Source organism: Centrocercus urophasianus, unplaced genomic scaffold (assembly GCF_019232065.1).
Source record: "Centrocercus urophasianus isolate 14NV4802_14NV808 unplaced genomic scaffold, USGS_Curo_1.0 seq_10, whole genome shotgun sequence".
In the NCBI taxonomy this organism is placed as follows: domain Eukaryota; kingdom Metazoa; phylum Chordata; class Aves; order Galliformes; family Phasianidae; genus Centrocercus; species Centrocercus urophasianus.
Genome location: NW_024884142.1, coordinates 26,788,437 through 26,803,421, shown reverse-complemented (window position 1 = coordinate 26,803,421; position 14,985 = coordinate 26,788,437). Strand labels below are relative to the sequence as shown.

General features: G+C 36.6%; 1 protein-coding gene across 8 annotated transcripts in view; it reads left to right on the top strand.

Moving 5' to 3' along the window:
* The window catches only part of UBE3D (ubiquitin protein ligase E3D), a 79,467-nt gene that overhangs the window by 14,625 nt on the left and 49,857 nt on the right, over positions 1 to 14,985 (top strand). For 7 of the 8 annotated variants that reach the window (XR_006168417.1, XR_006168420.1, XR_006168416.1 and 4 more), the window contains exons 6-8: positions 1,428 to 1,497; positions 2,276 to 2,384; positions 6,514 to 6,683. Coding sequence is in view for 3 of the 8 variants with exons in the window: in XM_042816631.1 (XP_042672565.1) it covers positions 1,428 to 1,497; positions 2,276 to 2,384; positions 6,514 to 6,683 (349 nt within the window). In the remaining 5 variants the exon portion in view is untranslated. Of the gene's footprint in view, positions 1 to 1,427; positions 1,498 to 2,275; positions 2,385 to 3,377; positions 5,666 to 6,513; positions 6,684 to 14,985 lie in introns of those variants that run through there. The other variant, XM_042816662.1, reaches the window with a different exon arrangement.

Here is a 14,985-nt window from a genome sequence, read left to right as displayed (position 1 = left end):
ATTGATAGAGGAAGCAGGAAACAGTGTAGATGTGCAGGGGATTGTTTTGGACTCTATATTTTGGTGGAGTTAGAAAGCTTGTTGGTTGCTTTCAGCATGTTCCATCAGCACTGTAAAAGCTTTATGGAGAATTCGAAGAACAGACACAAATCTGTTCTTTTCCTCATCTCTATTCCCATATATGCTTAGGCTTTTTTTGGTGGGGAAGAGGGAATTCCCACCTTTTATTTCTGCGGGCAAACATCTTCTCAATTCCCAGTACTTTTTACAGCAGTGGAACCTATTCCTTGCTTAAGGTAAGCCTTCTTGGACAGGGCACAGCACGGAGCTGACTAGAATTAGCTCAGAGGTAACATACAATTTCTTAACAGTGAGGATAATTAAATTAACTATAATACTTATCTAGACAAGGTGTGGAGTTGCCAAGCCTTAGAATAGTTAAAACAGGATTAAGTGTCTTACTGAGAATCATAGAATAGATTGGGTTAGAAAGGACCTTAAAGACTGTCTGGTTCTGATTTCCTTGCTGTGAGCAGAGAAGCTTATTTTCATCCAGGTTTTACGGTGTGTCTGGACAGCTGTCAAATGAGGCATTCCATTCTACTCTTGAAATTTATGGAACTGATGAATCTTCACTGTTGCTCATATGTTAAGTCTTATTGGAATTAAGTTCTTTGTATGTGTAACCTTTTCTGCTTGCTATTTGGTTAGGCTGTGTGTGTAGCCTACGCTTGGAGCTTCGATGTGATAGTTTTTTGACATTCTTGATGAAGACTAAATTCTGAACTCAAAACATTTCCACTTGGTGTTAAAAGAATGTCTTAGTGGAGCTTTTTGGAAACACATTGAAACTTGAGATGTTTTGTATATTAACATAATGTTAGTGCAGTTTTTGGAAAGAGATTCTAACCTACCTCTTTGAGCAAGGAAGAAGATTATTCCCGTGTGTAATGTTACTGGAACTCTTGTGGTTCACTGCAGCATTACTGAGCAGCAGAGGATTCTAAAATACCATGTAAGCTATGCTGATCTCAGTAATTTAGGAAAGGGTTTTTTTTTTTTTTTTACTATGTCTTACAGGTTTGTCTTGATAGCAGTGCGTAGTGGACAGGAGTTAATTGACACCAGCAAACATCAATATGTAAGATGTTTCAGTCCAGGTGTTTGGGTTCTTGCATACTTTGTTTCAATGTGATTGTTCCTACTGTTAAACAGGGATCAATGTGAATGGTAAACTGCTAGAATGCTGCTCTGAAATAATTACACGATCAGCAGTGTTTTCTTTTATCAGATACTTCTCCCAAAGACTCAAGCATGAATTTGATCACATGCTGCACATCTTAATTGACTGTGGAACAAGAAACTAATTATAGTGTAATTAAATACAAAAAAAAGTCTTCGTTCTTTAAAGGTGTTTTTCATTTTAGATACTGTTAAATACTATGTGACTGAGGTGATTGTTTGGCCATCTGAGGAAAGCTTCAGCACAATACCAAGGTAAAAAAAAAAAAAAATAATCAGATAAGTTGCTTAGTTTTTTATATTCTGGAAAGGATGCTAGCAACCAAGTAACATTTTAATATTGAAAATTTTAAGTATAACAAAGTGCTACATTTTAAAGGTAATGTACTCTGTATTCACTCATGCACAATTTTGTGTCTATAATAAGGAGATTACAATTTATTGCAGTATTTCACTGTTCAGCCAATAAACAAAAATAAAATACTTATTTGAATTATGTAAGTTTTCATGGCATTTGGTGACTAACTATTGAAATTGAAGATAGTTGTGTAGAGTGAAGTAAGCTTGTAATGTTTCATTGGAAGTTGGGCTTTTAGATTTTCAAGTAATTCAATTTGTAGCTAAGATGACACAGAACGTCTTCAATTATCTTGTATTATATACTTTCTATTAGTCATTGGTCTTTCTATTTGTGAATTATATTTTAAGTATGTACGCTTTTCTGAACTTTGTGTTTTTATGTATAAAGTATAAGGAAAAACGTTTACTCATCATTTGATGTTTGGTGTTGGTTAAAGTAAGGGATATGGAGCAATTTAGGTGCTGATCTGTTAAATAGTTCCTGTTGCAGGAGATAGAAGGTGGTTTTGGTGGAGGCAAAGATAAAGAAACTCAATTTCTGTGTGAAAATAGATAGTAAGATTGTAGTGGAATTCATAGTATGAAGTTGCTCATTCTTGCACTGCATTGGTATGAATGATCCTACCTGTGTAGTTGCTATTAAAATGTACAATGCGTTTAATTCTTTTAACAGGTCTCAATTCGTACAGAGTATGGTTGCTCAGTGTCTTGTGGAATTGTCCTCTGCTAAAAGCACATTTAGATTCACCATAAAAGGTGACAATGGAAGGATCTATATACTGGTAAGTTTTTTATCTCAAAAAAAGCTTGCTAGGTAGAGCAAAAGCTGTGTCTGTAAGCAAGGCAAAAAAGGGAATCCGTTTAGTACTTTCAATCAGCATGCTGGTATTCAGCCAGTTCTAAGAAAGCAGGGCTCCTCATATGTAGCAGTTTCTTGGGAATATAAACACCATCGCTCCCAGGGGCATTTTCATGCCTCCTTTCCCCTGGCTTTTGTTCCTGTGCATGATGCCCTGTGGCCAGTTCAGATCAGCTGTCTTGGCTGTGTCCCCCTCGCAGCACTTTGTACATCCCAGCCTCCTTGCTACTAAGGCAACATGGGAAGAAGATAAGTCCTTGGTTCTGTGTAGGCATTGCTCAGCAACAATGAAAACATCAGAGTGATACTGCCTCTGCTTTTGTCCTAAATTCAGAACATAGCGTTGTACCAGCTACTATGGAAAAAATTAACCCCATCCCAGTCAAAACCAGAACACGGAAATAACAAGAATTTCTACTCAGAAAATATGGAAAGCTTAGATCTTGGCTTTGTAAAATAATCTCATATTTCTGTTCCAGTGTTTCCTAACTTTAATCACTACAAGTTCATCAAATTATGTAGTATCTTTCACAAATGCTTTCTTAGTTCAGGAGAAATTATTCATGTAGTCAATATATTGCATTAGAAAGTGAAACACAGACAATAGTAAAATTTCCAATTGTACTTGATGATTTAATGCTGTTAAGCTTGTCTATTTAGACAGTAACAGCTAAATTCTTCAAAGTTTTAAGGTGAATTGGGATTTGATCCTGGAGTTTAATAATAGAGGCCAGCTTAGCATTTTAATGCTCATTATTAATCAGGACGAGGTTGAGTTAACATAGAAACCAGCTTCTAATTGTAATCCCTTCCTTTTTTTTTTTTTATTTTTTTATTTTGTGTGTGTGTGTGTCTGTGTGTGTGTGTCGAACATAAAAATGCCTTGTTCATTTCCATGGTGATACTCTGGGAACAGTACATACACCGACAGGTGTTCCAGAGGTACAGTTTAAGTCTTGAGACTCAGAGACCTTGTGGATACAAGTGTAATGTAAGCAGAGTTTATACTAATGTTTGCAAATAAATTAAAAAAAGTAACTGCTTAGGGCTGTAAGTGCACAGACAAGTGGTTTCATCACTGATGTATAGTGGGCCAGCTGTTCCACTTGTTTGTATTGAAAATGAACCTGTCAAAGATTTCCATGTGTAATGTTTGTGCTTATATACCTGAATGTACGCAGCCTAGGCTGTGTATTTAATAATTAAGGTTGAGGTCCTTCAGAAGTCTTCTTTTGAAATGTTTATTGTCTCTGTGTATATCACTTAACGTTATACAGTTACATTATCTGTGGAGAGCATAACTTGAGTTTCTGTAAATTGTTGATAACCAAGTTTTTGAAAGCTCTGTACTTAAGGATTTTTTTAGAAGACTGAGAGTAAATAAAACTGTGATAGAAGATTAAAATGTGGCTCAGACAAATCTTTACTTATCCTGTCTGTGTCATCTCCTAGATGGGCTTCATCTAATAAAACTCCAAAAGCTTCACCTGTGAAAATTTTATGGTAGGGTCCTGAGAAGTCCAGTCTTAACAAAGTTGTTCTTTGGAGTAGGATTAGGTAAGTTAGCTCGTATTTTAGCATTGAGTGGGAAGGGAGTAGGAAGGTAACGCAAGAAAAGAAATGAGACAAATGAGAGGGACTTGTCAGTCAGATACTGGTTCTTCGATTGTGTTTTTGAGGGCTTGAGGAGAATGAGTTCGCATTTGTCAAGGCTAGAGAAGGGGATGTTGCAGCAATCAAGATGTGATGACTACCTTGTTGAGACTTAGTTAACCATCTCTTTTGGAGAGTTGTATTCTCTGTGAGGTATGAAGAAGACCGAATTTAATCCACTTAGTTTAAATGTGAGGGCAGAGGTGTTGTAATGGAGTGTATGTGCAGTACGAATCCACGTGATACCAGAAGTATTGGTAATGTCTGCAATAGCTGGGAGTGAGGAGGAACAACAGCTGTTTCTAGCCCTGTTAAATCAAAGTTAGTGCCTTATTGTTCTCAAAGGGAAGCTGAAGACATAGGTTGAGATTTTGGGAAACTCACCGAAAGTAGATCGCTGTATTTTACTTATTTGGATCAAATCCCACCAAGTGTAACAGAGATTTGTTGCAGCTCTTTTCCTGACAATATCTTTGAAACTTACTGGCAGGATGATTTAAAAAGGAAAAAGCCACGTGAAAATACTTTCTCCCGAAGCTGCCGTATGAGGAAAGGTCATTAATCTGCATTATGAATAAATTCTAAACTTTATCTATCAATCTTTGTTTGAAAGCTCTTTTCTTACTGGAGTTAAAGCCAAAGGAATTTGGTTCAGCATGCACTGTTTTTGTACAAAATAATAGAAAGAAAGATTGTCTGTGGTCAACAGAATGGTTGAAAGCACAGACGAAAATCTGAATGCTGTGCTAGCCACAAATAACATATATAAGCTTCTTTGAGTCACTGCACTCAGCTTAGTGAGCGGTTGTTCATTCACACCAAAAGCAGGATTTGAAAATAAGTCATTTATAGTTGATAGTTGTAGAATATACTTTTTTTTTTTTTTTTTTCCCCCCTCATAGCGAAGTGTTTATTCTTCCCTTCTAAAGGTTCAGTTGATTGTTTTGCACTGTGGGCTAAATGACTAATGCAGACCTGTGGTGTCACTATTGAGGAAAGGACATTCTTTGAAGAAGTGGTAGGAAGTTGCTGTTAGAAATCGCACATCAGCACTTTTGATAGAAGTACTTTTCACGTAGTTCATGTTGCAAATTAAAGGGATTAATTGCTTTCTCTGAAGAAAGTTCCAGGAAAATTCTGACAGATACAACTGTTCCATGGACTAATTGTATGGATAGTTGCCTTCCAAAAAGCATCCAAAAGGGGCTTCTTAAAAAGGAAGTCTTAATTTCAAAATTAAGAAATGCTGTTTAATTAAAGCTAGTTGTGGTGGTAATGGCCTTTGTGTTTAGGTTGCTTCTCTTCTGTCCCCATTTTCTCCAACATCTTCAACGTGCAACTTAAAAGCACTGTGTGTAACAGCCCGAGCTGTGAGGTATATTTTGCTGTTCAGTTTATGAATGTACTTTGAGTTACCAGAACAAAACTGATAAACAGCCACTTGCTAAGTGTGAAGCTCAGTTGCTTGTCATCATTTATGTGTGTATGGGAACTACTGAGTCACAGCCTGAACCTCTTTTTGATCACCTGAGGCGACCCATGAGTCAGCCAGAGGAGCACAGGTGAAGCCTGGCTCCACCCCTCCTAGACCTATTTAAGAGCTGGCTACCAGTGGGGAAGGATCTCTTCTGGAGATCGCCTCTATTGGTGTTTTGCGGTGAGCCCAGCCGAAGGGTAAGCCTCCCATTTTGTTCTCTTTTGTTATCATTGTCCACTTTGCCTAACTCTCTTGATTATATTGTAACATCTTGATATCCATTGATTATACAATTGTAACATCTTGATATCCATTGATTATGCAATGTGTGTAAGCAAAATTGATTGTTCCCTCTTAGAACTTCTTTATCCATTCATCAGGGAAAATTTCACAAATAAGTATAGAGATACTCTGAGCTTTGATCTCCAAACTGTGATTGTTGCATTCAATTATGACATATACTGTGTGTCCTGTTACCAGTGGCTTTTTTTCCTAACTGGGCATGTCGCACATCTGCTACCAGCCTTACCTTAGACCATGTTAATTGCTGTTTTTCTCATTGTATTTCTTAGATCTATCCAGTCATAAGTAAATGTTTTGTAAAACTTCTTACTTGTTCCCACTTCTAGTGGGCAGTCTTTCAGTTCCCTGCCTGTAGCACGCAGTCATTCAAAATGATGTGCTCTACTAGAGAGAAAGAGATGTTAATAGTGAATGACTGTATTAACTCCTGGTTTTCTTCTCTAGGGACTGTGATATGTAATAGTGAAAATAAAATGTCAGTTTGCTGTTTTTTGACACTTCCTTAGAAACTGTCACGCTGTGTTAGTATCAGCTGTTCATGGTACATCGGATTTAGGATTAGAGTAGAAGAAGAAATTGATGTCATCCTCAGTAAAATAATTTATTTCTTTATTTATAGATATGGCTTTTAAATTCTGACACATTGCTGGTGGAGTCCTCAGGAAGTTCCTCCTCCCACAGTGACTTTACACTGTTTGGCGATAATTTCATGCCAAGCTGTGGACCATCAGGGATGTGGAATGCTGTCAAAGTTCTCTACCAGCCGTGCATTAATAACAAGAATAAAGAGTAAGTATGGCCTTTTTTGACCTCAGATTGTGATTTTTGATTAATTTTGCTTTTCAGGTCAGAAATATTTCTTTGAGGTCCTTTAGACAGTCCAGTAACATCAGAGGTGTATGTTCCTTTTCAGGATTACATGTTTTACTCTTTTTCATTTCGTTATCAAAAGGAAAAATAATAGTTTGGTTTTCCCTTAGAGAAAATCTAATGGTTAAATTTTTGCAGCGTAATGTTAATATGTGGACAAGAGAGTAACGCTGTTCTTGGAGGCACATATATAAATGATATAAACAAAGTTATCTCCCTTACATGGGAGAATGATTTACTTTTTCATTTCTTCATTTTTTCCCTTTCTGAACTCACTGTGTACTTTTAGAGCTTGGTCTTTTCTTCAGCTCTGTTGACAGATGCTGGAAATATTGTGGTGCCAGAATTCCAAGGAGGAGTAAGGTCTATCCATACTGTCTCAGACATGCTGCTCTATAGCTGTAGCTCTGGGCAGCATAACTGAGAGAGGAGGGAAAATTGAAGGACGGTGAGCATAGGCTGTTGCTTGAATGATGCTTGTGTTTAGCCAGATCTTTCTCTTTGACTTTTTGTCAAATTTCTGTGTTTTACATGAAAATCCAATCTCATCTGTCAAGATACTTAAAGGAGTAATCCTTTCTGTGATTCCCCAGTAAAGAATTTGGGCATTTTTGGTACAGTTGAAATCAAGAGGGCAGAGCTGGGTTGCTCATAGTTCAGCAGATTTTATCTGCCTGTTCCAACTTCAGTCTTGACCATTAAAATTATGCTTTGCTTTGTAAGACGTAGAGTTGTGTGCAGGACTGGAATGTCTTAACCCAAGCTACCTTTCGCTACCTTTCTAGTGGATCACAATAAATTAGTATTAGAATAATCTCTGTTTATGTGGACAGTGTGCTTAGCAGTGCCACTGTTAAGATATACTTCTTGTAGCCTAGAAGAATAGGAATAATGCCATACAGTAAACCTCTGCTTTTTGCGTTACTTGTTTGTGAAGGAGATGTCCTTTTTGGATGATTCAGAAATTCATTGAGACAACAAATTAGCCTGAGTGTAACTGTAACTTGCATTCAAACCAGTGATGGCAGTATCTCAAGCACAAATGAGGCCTAAAGAAAAGGGGAAAGAGAAGAGGTAATGAAGGTGGTTGAGTTGAATGCCATACCAATATTTATGTTTCCAAGTCTGCTAGAGCCCCTAGGAAAAATTTTATTTGAGCAAACATTGAAAAGACATTATGACAAATGTCCTACCTAATGTATTAAAGGCTGTAACTGTTAGAAAGCAAAGGTGTGAGAATATTAAGCAGTGACTCTGATGTTTGCAGGTGATAGAAAACTTTAAATATAATTTCTTGCTTTTAGTTCTGTAGTGATAGAACAGACAGATGTTTTTCTGTAGGTCACCCTTAAATAGTGGTTTAGTGTTCTTATTTTTCCTTCAAATTTTGGAAATAAGATGAAAGTTTTAAAGAGCTATGTATGTATGTAAAATGTAGAAGGGGTTCCCTGAAGATTCAGTGAGTACACTAACTTATAGTCCAAGAGCTCATAAAAGTACAACAAAATGTCTTGCACAGACAAGGAGGTATGCGTACATCATACACGTTTAGATATTTTCATGGAAGAAATATACACCTTGCAAAAATGTGATGCATTATAGTGAATATTGCCAAGATTATCTGTCTTAATTTTCAAACAGATTCCAATATTGAGTAAGTGAAATAAACTCTCTAACATGGGAAATATATTTAAAGTGGACCTATTTAAATAAAAAGATGAAACTACGGTACAAGCTATTACTGTTATTGATAGAAAAGATTACCTTTATGAATGGTGTAGCTTCAGGAATTGGCATTGGAAATATATGATCCAAAATGTTATTTAGTGCACAAAAATGTGTCTTGAAGGATTTACTTTTAAATTGCTTGTTGTTAGAATGGGTATTAGAAAAACCACTACTTGCTCTTGAAGATGCTCAGTTTACCGCTTTTAAGTCATAGAGTTGTAACTCACAGTTTTGTGAGATTTAATTACCTTAAGATATACTTTTACATAAATTGAGGTAAAAGTTGCATCTATTTAGTCAATTACCTAGTGTTCAAAAAAGCTTTTCTTGAGTAGTATTTTCAGCAGCGTAATTCTACTCTGTGATTGTATTTGGTTCTTCTGTTTTCCCAGGCAGACTGGTTACAGTTCTTTTTTTGAAAGTTACCTTGTATTTACCTTTGGAATTTGAAAGGTGCAACTCAGGCTTTAATTCTCCTCTAGCAGTAACTGTTCTCTCCTTGGCTTATAATGCAAAAACAGAAGAGAAAGGACCATAGAGGTTTGCTGTCATTTCATTCTCTCAAGCATGTTGGGAGCTTTTGTATGTTTTGGTGTAGGTGTGGTATAAGAAATTAAAACACAGTCCATTTAATACTGTTATCTCTGACCATTTGTATCTTCTTGCATGCATGTTTCCCAAACTGTTTGATACTTGTTTAAGTACATTGTTGTCATTTCTTCCAGTTAGGGATTTTAAAAAACAGAAGAAAACTGCAGGTGTGCCTACAGGTTTGTGTACAAGCTGTTATTAACTGTGCTCTTGTTCCAAAGTTAATGTGCTGGAGCAAGATCCTTCTTGCTTAGCACTCTGGCACATTTTGCATGTGTAGTAGCCCAGTGTGCTTTATGGAACAGAAGAATCATTTGGCTTGTTTTTGGTGATGAACAAGTGTGTGTTGGTTTAAAAGAATGGTTTGTTTTTGTTTGATTCAGTCTACATCAGTATTGCCTGTAAATATCAGATCGCTGAATCCCAGTGTGGTTGAGGTTGAAAAGAGACCTGTGGAGGTCATCTGGCCCAGTGCTCTGCTCAAGCATGGGCACGTATGGTCAGCTGCATAGCATAGATGACTGGGTAGCTACACCCTGAACTACCTGAAGTTTCCTCTGTGGGAAAGCTACTTCTTCTGAAGGTTGTGCTTGCTGCTTGTACTGACAGCCTAGAGGATTTGAGCTCTACCTTTAAAATAACTACTTATGGTAGAGAATTAGTGAGAGTGAAAAAAATATTACTTTTGAATCTGAACATAGCAAACAAGTGTATTTAAAATAGTGTGATTAAAACTGTTTCATTTCCTGTAATGTTAACCTCAAAAGAATGTATTTAAGTGCCACATCAGATGTGGGTGTATAGCTGAAATTGCACTGATTCATAGGTATTAGCAGCAATATATTTTCTTTTGTACACTATTGATTTTGGTGTCTACTGATTTGATTAAAGGTTTGGGTTCTTTTGTCTAATGTTGCTGTTCTGGTACTTGAAAGAACATTGAGGTATAAAATGTGTAAAGCAGATACTGGAGGTGAATTTTTTTATGTGATTCAAATATTTTAGTGGCTTAGAAGGACCAATTAATTTTAAAGTAATTTGGACAGCCGGCAAGTAAATTCATCTGCTCACTGTGGAAAGGTAGGGAGGGTTGTGTTTTTGACGGGGAACTTCTGCTGAGCTGCTTTTTCTATGTAGTGATCATAGCTCCCAGTTCTGCCCTTACTGAAATAAATACAAGATTTTGGACTTCAAGATGGAAGAACAAAAATGCTTAAACTAATATAATGGCATGTATCTTTAATCTGTTGTGTTTACCTAGAAAGACACGTGTATATTGTGGGGGCAGGAGAGCTGTTCTGTTTTCATATTGGTTGATGTGCGACTCTGTTCTTTCTTTCAGAGGTGCAGAAACCAAAGTTGTTGTTGGCTTAGCACGGTTTTCCCATTCTTAGCTGTTCTATGAAGCACAGTAAAAATGACATAATGCTTCAATCTGTTTCAAGCCAAATGATGAATGTGGAAATAGTGCCTCGATGCACAGTAAGAATGAAATCTTTGTGCATTGAACAGTAATGTAAACACAACAGAGGAAAAAGTATCAAAAATGGTGCAACTTGTGTAAAGCAATGTGCTTGTGTTTAATTCTCATATTTATTTCAAGAATTTTGAACAAAAAGTCAAATTTCTCTAATAGTGTTTCAGGTATTGCATTCCAATAGTAATTATAGTACTGAAATTGCTTGTTTTTGCATACGCATCTACCTTTGAAATACTGCAGGGCTTTTGGAGCCTGTAGTCTGCTGTAAAGGATTAGAATATTGTTCTAAGCTTCATGCTGCATGTGAATGGAAGAAGCATCTCTGTCCTATTCTCTGGGATAGTGACTGAAGTAGTGAAAAGAACAGATCTGAGGACATATCATGTAGAGCCTTGGCAATGAATTATTAACAGCTGTGCTCTGGGTATTTTTTCCAACAAGCTCTGTATGTTAGAAGAACAATCAGCAGCTAATAAGGCAGAGTGAAGTTAAGACATGGGCAGATATATCCAGACACGCTATTTATAGTATAGCCCTTGGCACTTTTCCTTGCAGAGCCCTGTTCTGCTGATCTTTCTGAGGATTGCCGTTTAAGTGTTGTATTGACGTAACCTTTGCATCTTTCTTCTTCAGCTATTAAGCAGGGCTGGAAATATATCTCCTATGTGTGATAGCATGAGTCCTGAGTAGATTTGCCAACAGTTAGGTTCCTGCCCTTGTGGGAGCTGTATAAGCTGTCTTTCTGCAACAAACTAGTTGAAAGTATATGCAGAAGAACAGTTCTCTATCATTTCTTAGTGAAGGACGCCTCGTGCATTTTCTGCTCTGTTCTTACTGAGGTATTTATTGGTGCCTGCCACTCTTCTCACAGCAAGGCTCCTTTTCTCCACCTACAAATCTGCTGTGCAGACAGGAGAGATCTTCCTTTCAAGTAATGGGCAAGTAAGACGTTATACAGCCAACCTTGACTGCTGGGAGTGATCATGTTAAATAGTGCTGGAGTGAGTGTGTTGTGAGAATGTGTGAAGAAAATGAAAAATAAGGCTACGCAGCAATTTGACTATAGTTGGTCTCAGTAAATATTTGTGGAAGTACAGTTAGAGGAAATTATATTTCTCCTTTTATAATAGTGTGCTAGGTAAAGCTTTAGTTTCCAAAAAATTAGCAGTAGCTTTTTATTTGTTATATGCATCCAGAGTCTCCCTGAATGGTTTATAGCTTTTACAGAAGCCTTCTCCTAGGCAAGAATTCACTGCTTAGCATTTCAGAGTTGAAAAACAACTTCCAGGATGTTTGCTTATTTTCTATTAATTACAGAGGGATAGAATAAGCTAGAAATGAACGAGTTCATGGTTCAAAATTTCTTTTTATTTCTAGTGCTTTTGGTACACTTTTTAATTACATCCAAGTCTGTATGTAATGAGATTTTTCATGATGCTTTGTTATTGATGGATTGTAGAATATCAAATTGTTTATTTGCCCCCAAAGTGGTTTTAGTTCCGTATATGACTGTATAGTAATTTGCCTCCCATAAATGTACCGAAATATCCCAATTCAGCCTGAAGTTTCTTAAATTCCACAATATATCACTGACTCCCACCTGGCTGAAATAGCAAGATTCTTTCCTAATGTTTCAGTAACCCTGGTAGAAAATATGCAGGGTGCACAGAGACCCAGAGAAATGACCGTTTTTATACTGTTTTGTGGTTTCTATACAGTGACTTCTGTAGTAGAAGCTGCTTATTGTGCTATCTCTGCCACTATAAAGTGTGTGTGTTTGCAAACAGATTGTGAAGAATCTGTTTTATTTTGAATATTTTTTTCCCTTTTCTGTTCCCGTCTTCGATTCTTTCATGGTATCAGGAGAACTGACACTGTGGATGGAGTGCTATGCCTTAAAAGAGCTGACTGAGCAGAGCTTTTTGAAAGATGTGATTTGATGACAGTCAAGGGTTTCGGGACAGGAAAGGAAAATACTCTTTAGAGTTCAAGGAAGATGTGTATGGATGCTGTAAACCTGCTGAACAGTGTAGGAAGGGATGAAAGTGCTTTTTTTTCATAGTTAGGGATTGTTGTTGAGAAGATCTGTTCTTTACTGTTAACATCCTTTTCCCACCTCTAGGAAAAGATGCGTGTAAGTATTTAAGTCTCAGGAGAAAGATGCTGACTGTTGTTTATTGAAACTAGACCTACCATATGCAACATCCTTTTATGGTTGTTACAGAAAAACTTCTTAATTGATTTTCAAACAGGTGTATCTTTCCGATTCTTTGGAGCTATCATGTTTTTGATGTCTAATCTTTCTAACTTTTAACAGTCTTAGAAGTACTAACTGAGAGAAAAATAAGAAAATCAGAAAAAGGTATTGGAATAAAACCTTTGTCTACCAAATCTTGGATCTCTTGCTCAGATTTTGCTCATGTTATTCCAGTTGGGCTTGTTGCTTAGGGTGCCTTTTGGCTCAGTTTTTGAAGTCTAGCTCTGAAGACAGAGGAGGTAGGATTCTGACTAGTTATTGTTTTATTTTATAAAGATGGATTTTTCAATCCTGATTCAACTGCTTGTGAAAATTTGATGAATTGTTTCCCTTTCTTGTTGCATAGCATAAAAAATGCTTATGTTTCAGTACTCATCTTGCAAGGTACTGCTGTTGAACTGTGCATTAGAAGTGATAAATGCTGTATGCACAGTAATTGGTAATGTACAAAGAAGAAATTGAATGTAAATACAATTGCTGAGTTACTTCTTGGGTTCTAATTTTTTAGGAAAAAAGAATTAAGATTTTCTATCGTATTTAATACACTTTTTGAATCAGAGTTTGTGATTCTGTAATGTGATAGGGGGGAATAAAATTCAGGCTTATTATTTTTCTTATTCTTCATATTTATTATGGAAGCAGTAATTCAGTAAGGCACAGATTTGGTAGTTCTCATACCTCTCATTCATATCACAGTTGCTCATCTCTTTTGGTCATACCAGAATTTGTGATGGGAAAACTGATAAGTTAGTTTGGAAAAAAATTGCAATTAAAAGAGGTGAGACAATATGAAAGTAATTTAAAATGTATAGTTTGAAACAGCTGTATTGTTAAGTAGTTAATTCCACTTTTATGAGATCGTAAGGGTATAAGAAATTCCATGCTGGGCCAAATCAGTGTTCCCTCTATCTTCTCTCTGAGATCAGGAGGTGTTATTGAGAGGAGCATGTGAGCCTCAGGACATTCTTGTACTACTCAGCTTATATTGTTGTTTTATTAAGGATGTTAAATGGATACAGCCCTGCCTGTTTCCTTCAGTATCTGTTCATGCATCTTAGGACCATCTTCTGTATAAACACTTTTTGATCTTAATGGTACTGTTTGCCTTCACAGTCTCTTAAAACAGCAAGTTCCAGATTTTCACTACTGCTGCAGCGTACTCTTTTCACTTGTTTTAAACTGATCTCCTGCTAGTTTTGGTGAATTGCCTCTAGATCTAGGGGGATTTGGTGAACAAAATTCTGCACTTGTACTGGCAGAATAGACATGGGTATCTTAAGCTTCATACTGGTGCTATATCATGCGGAGTTCTTGGCTGTATTTAGATTTACTGTTCAGTCTGCTGGAGAGACTGCGGTGTCACATCTGTGTAATTCCTACTGTAAGATGTATATCTCTAGTATGTTAGCTTTGGTTTTCTTGTAACCTTTTTTTGAAAGTGAGATACCCTTAATGAATTAGTGACGCTACATTGAATTACTTTCATAATTATAGGTCAAACTATAGCAGCTTTTCACTTATGCATTTAGAATTTGCTTCTGATAGACTTACAAAGACTATTGGGTTTACTTAAAAACTGTAAATACTCAATTCCTATAGTATCTTTTAAATGACAGCATTCATTTGAGCAGGAAGGATTTCTATACTGAGACAAGAATGAAAAAAAGAACTTAGAAAAGCACCTTGGGCAGACTGGAGACAAACGTGAAAACTTGATGTAGTTAATTCAAAAGTCTGTTTTAAAGTAATTAGTTTTTGTTGTTTCTATTATATTTCTCCATGACAGGCTGTGTGAACTAACAATACTTAGATTAATGAAATGGTTTAGGCTGGTAATTTTACTTGAAGTACTTCATGTATCAGTAAGGCAAAAGCAGATTGGGACTGTATGACTCAAGATCATAGAAAGTTAATTTGTGAAGTTGCTCTGGATATTGCTGCTTGTTTGTTGAGTACACATGGTAGCAATATTGCTGCTGGTTGCTTATTTTGAATGCTGTAGCAGCAAGGGTAAAGAGAATGAGCGATTCTTGTGCTTGTCCTCTGAATACTGGATTTAAGCTGTAAATGAGCTTGTGTACAACTAATAGGCATAATAACTGATAGTGCTGTGGATATGGATATGTGAGGCAGGATATTTAGGTGGGAGGTACTGTTTCAGGCAA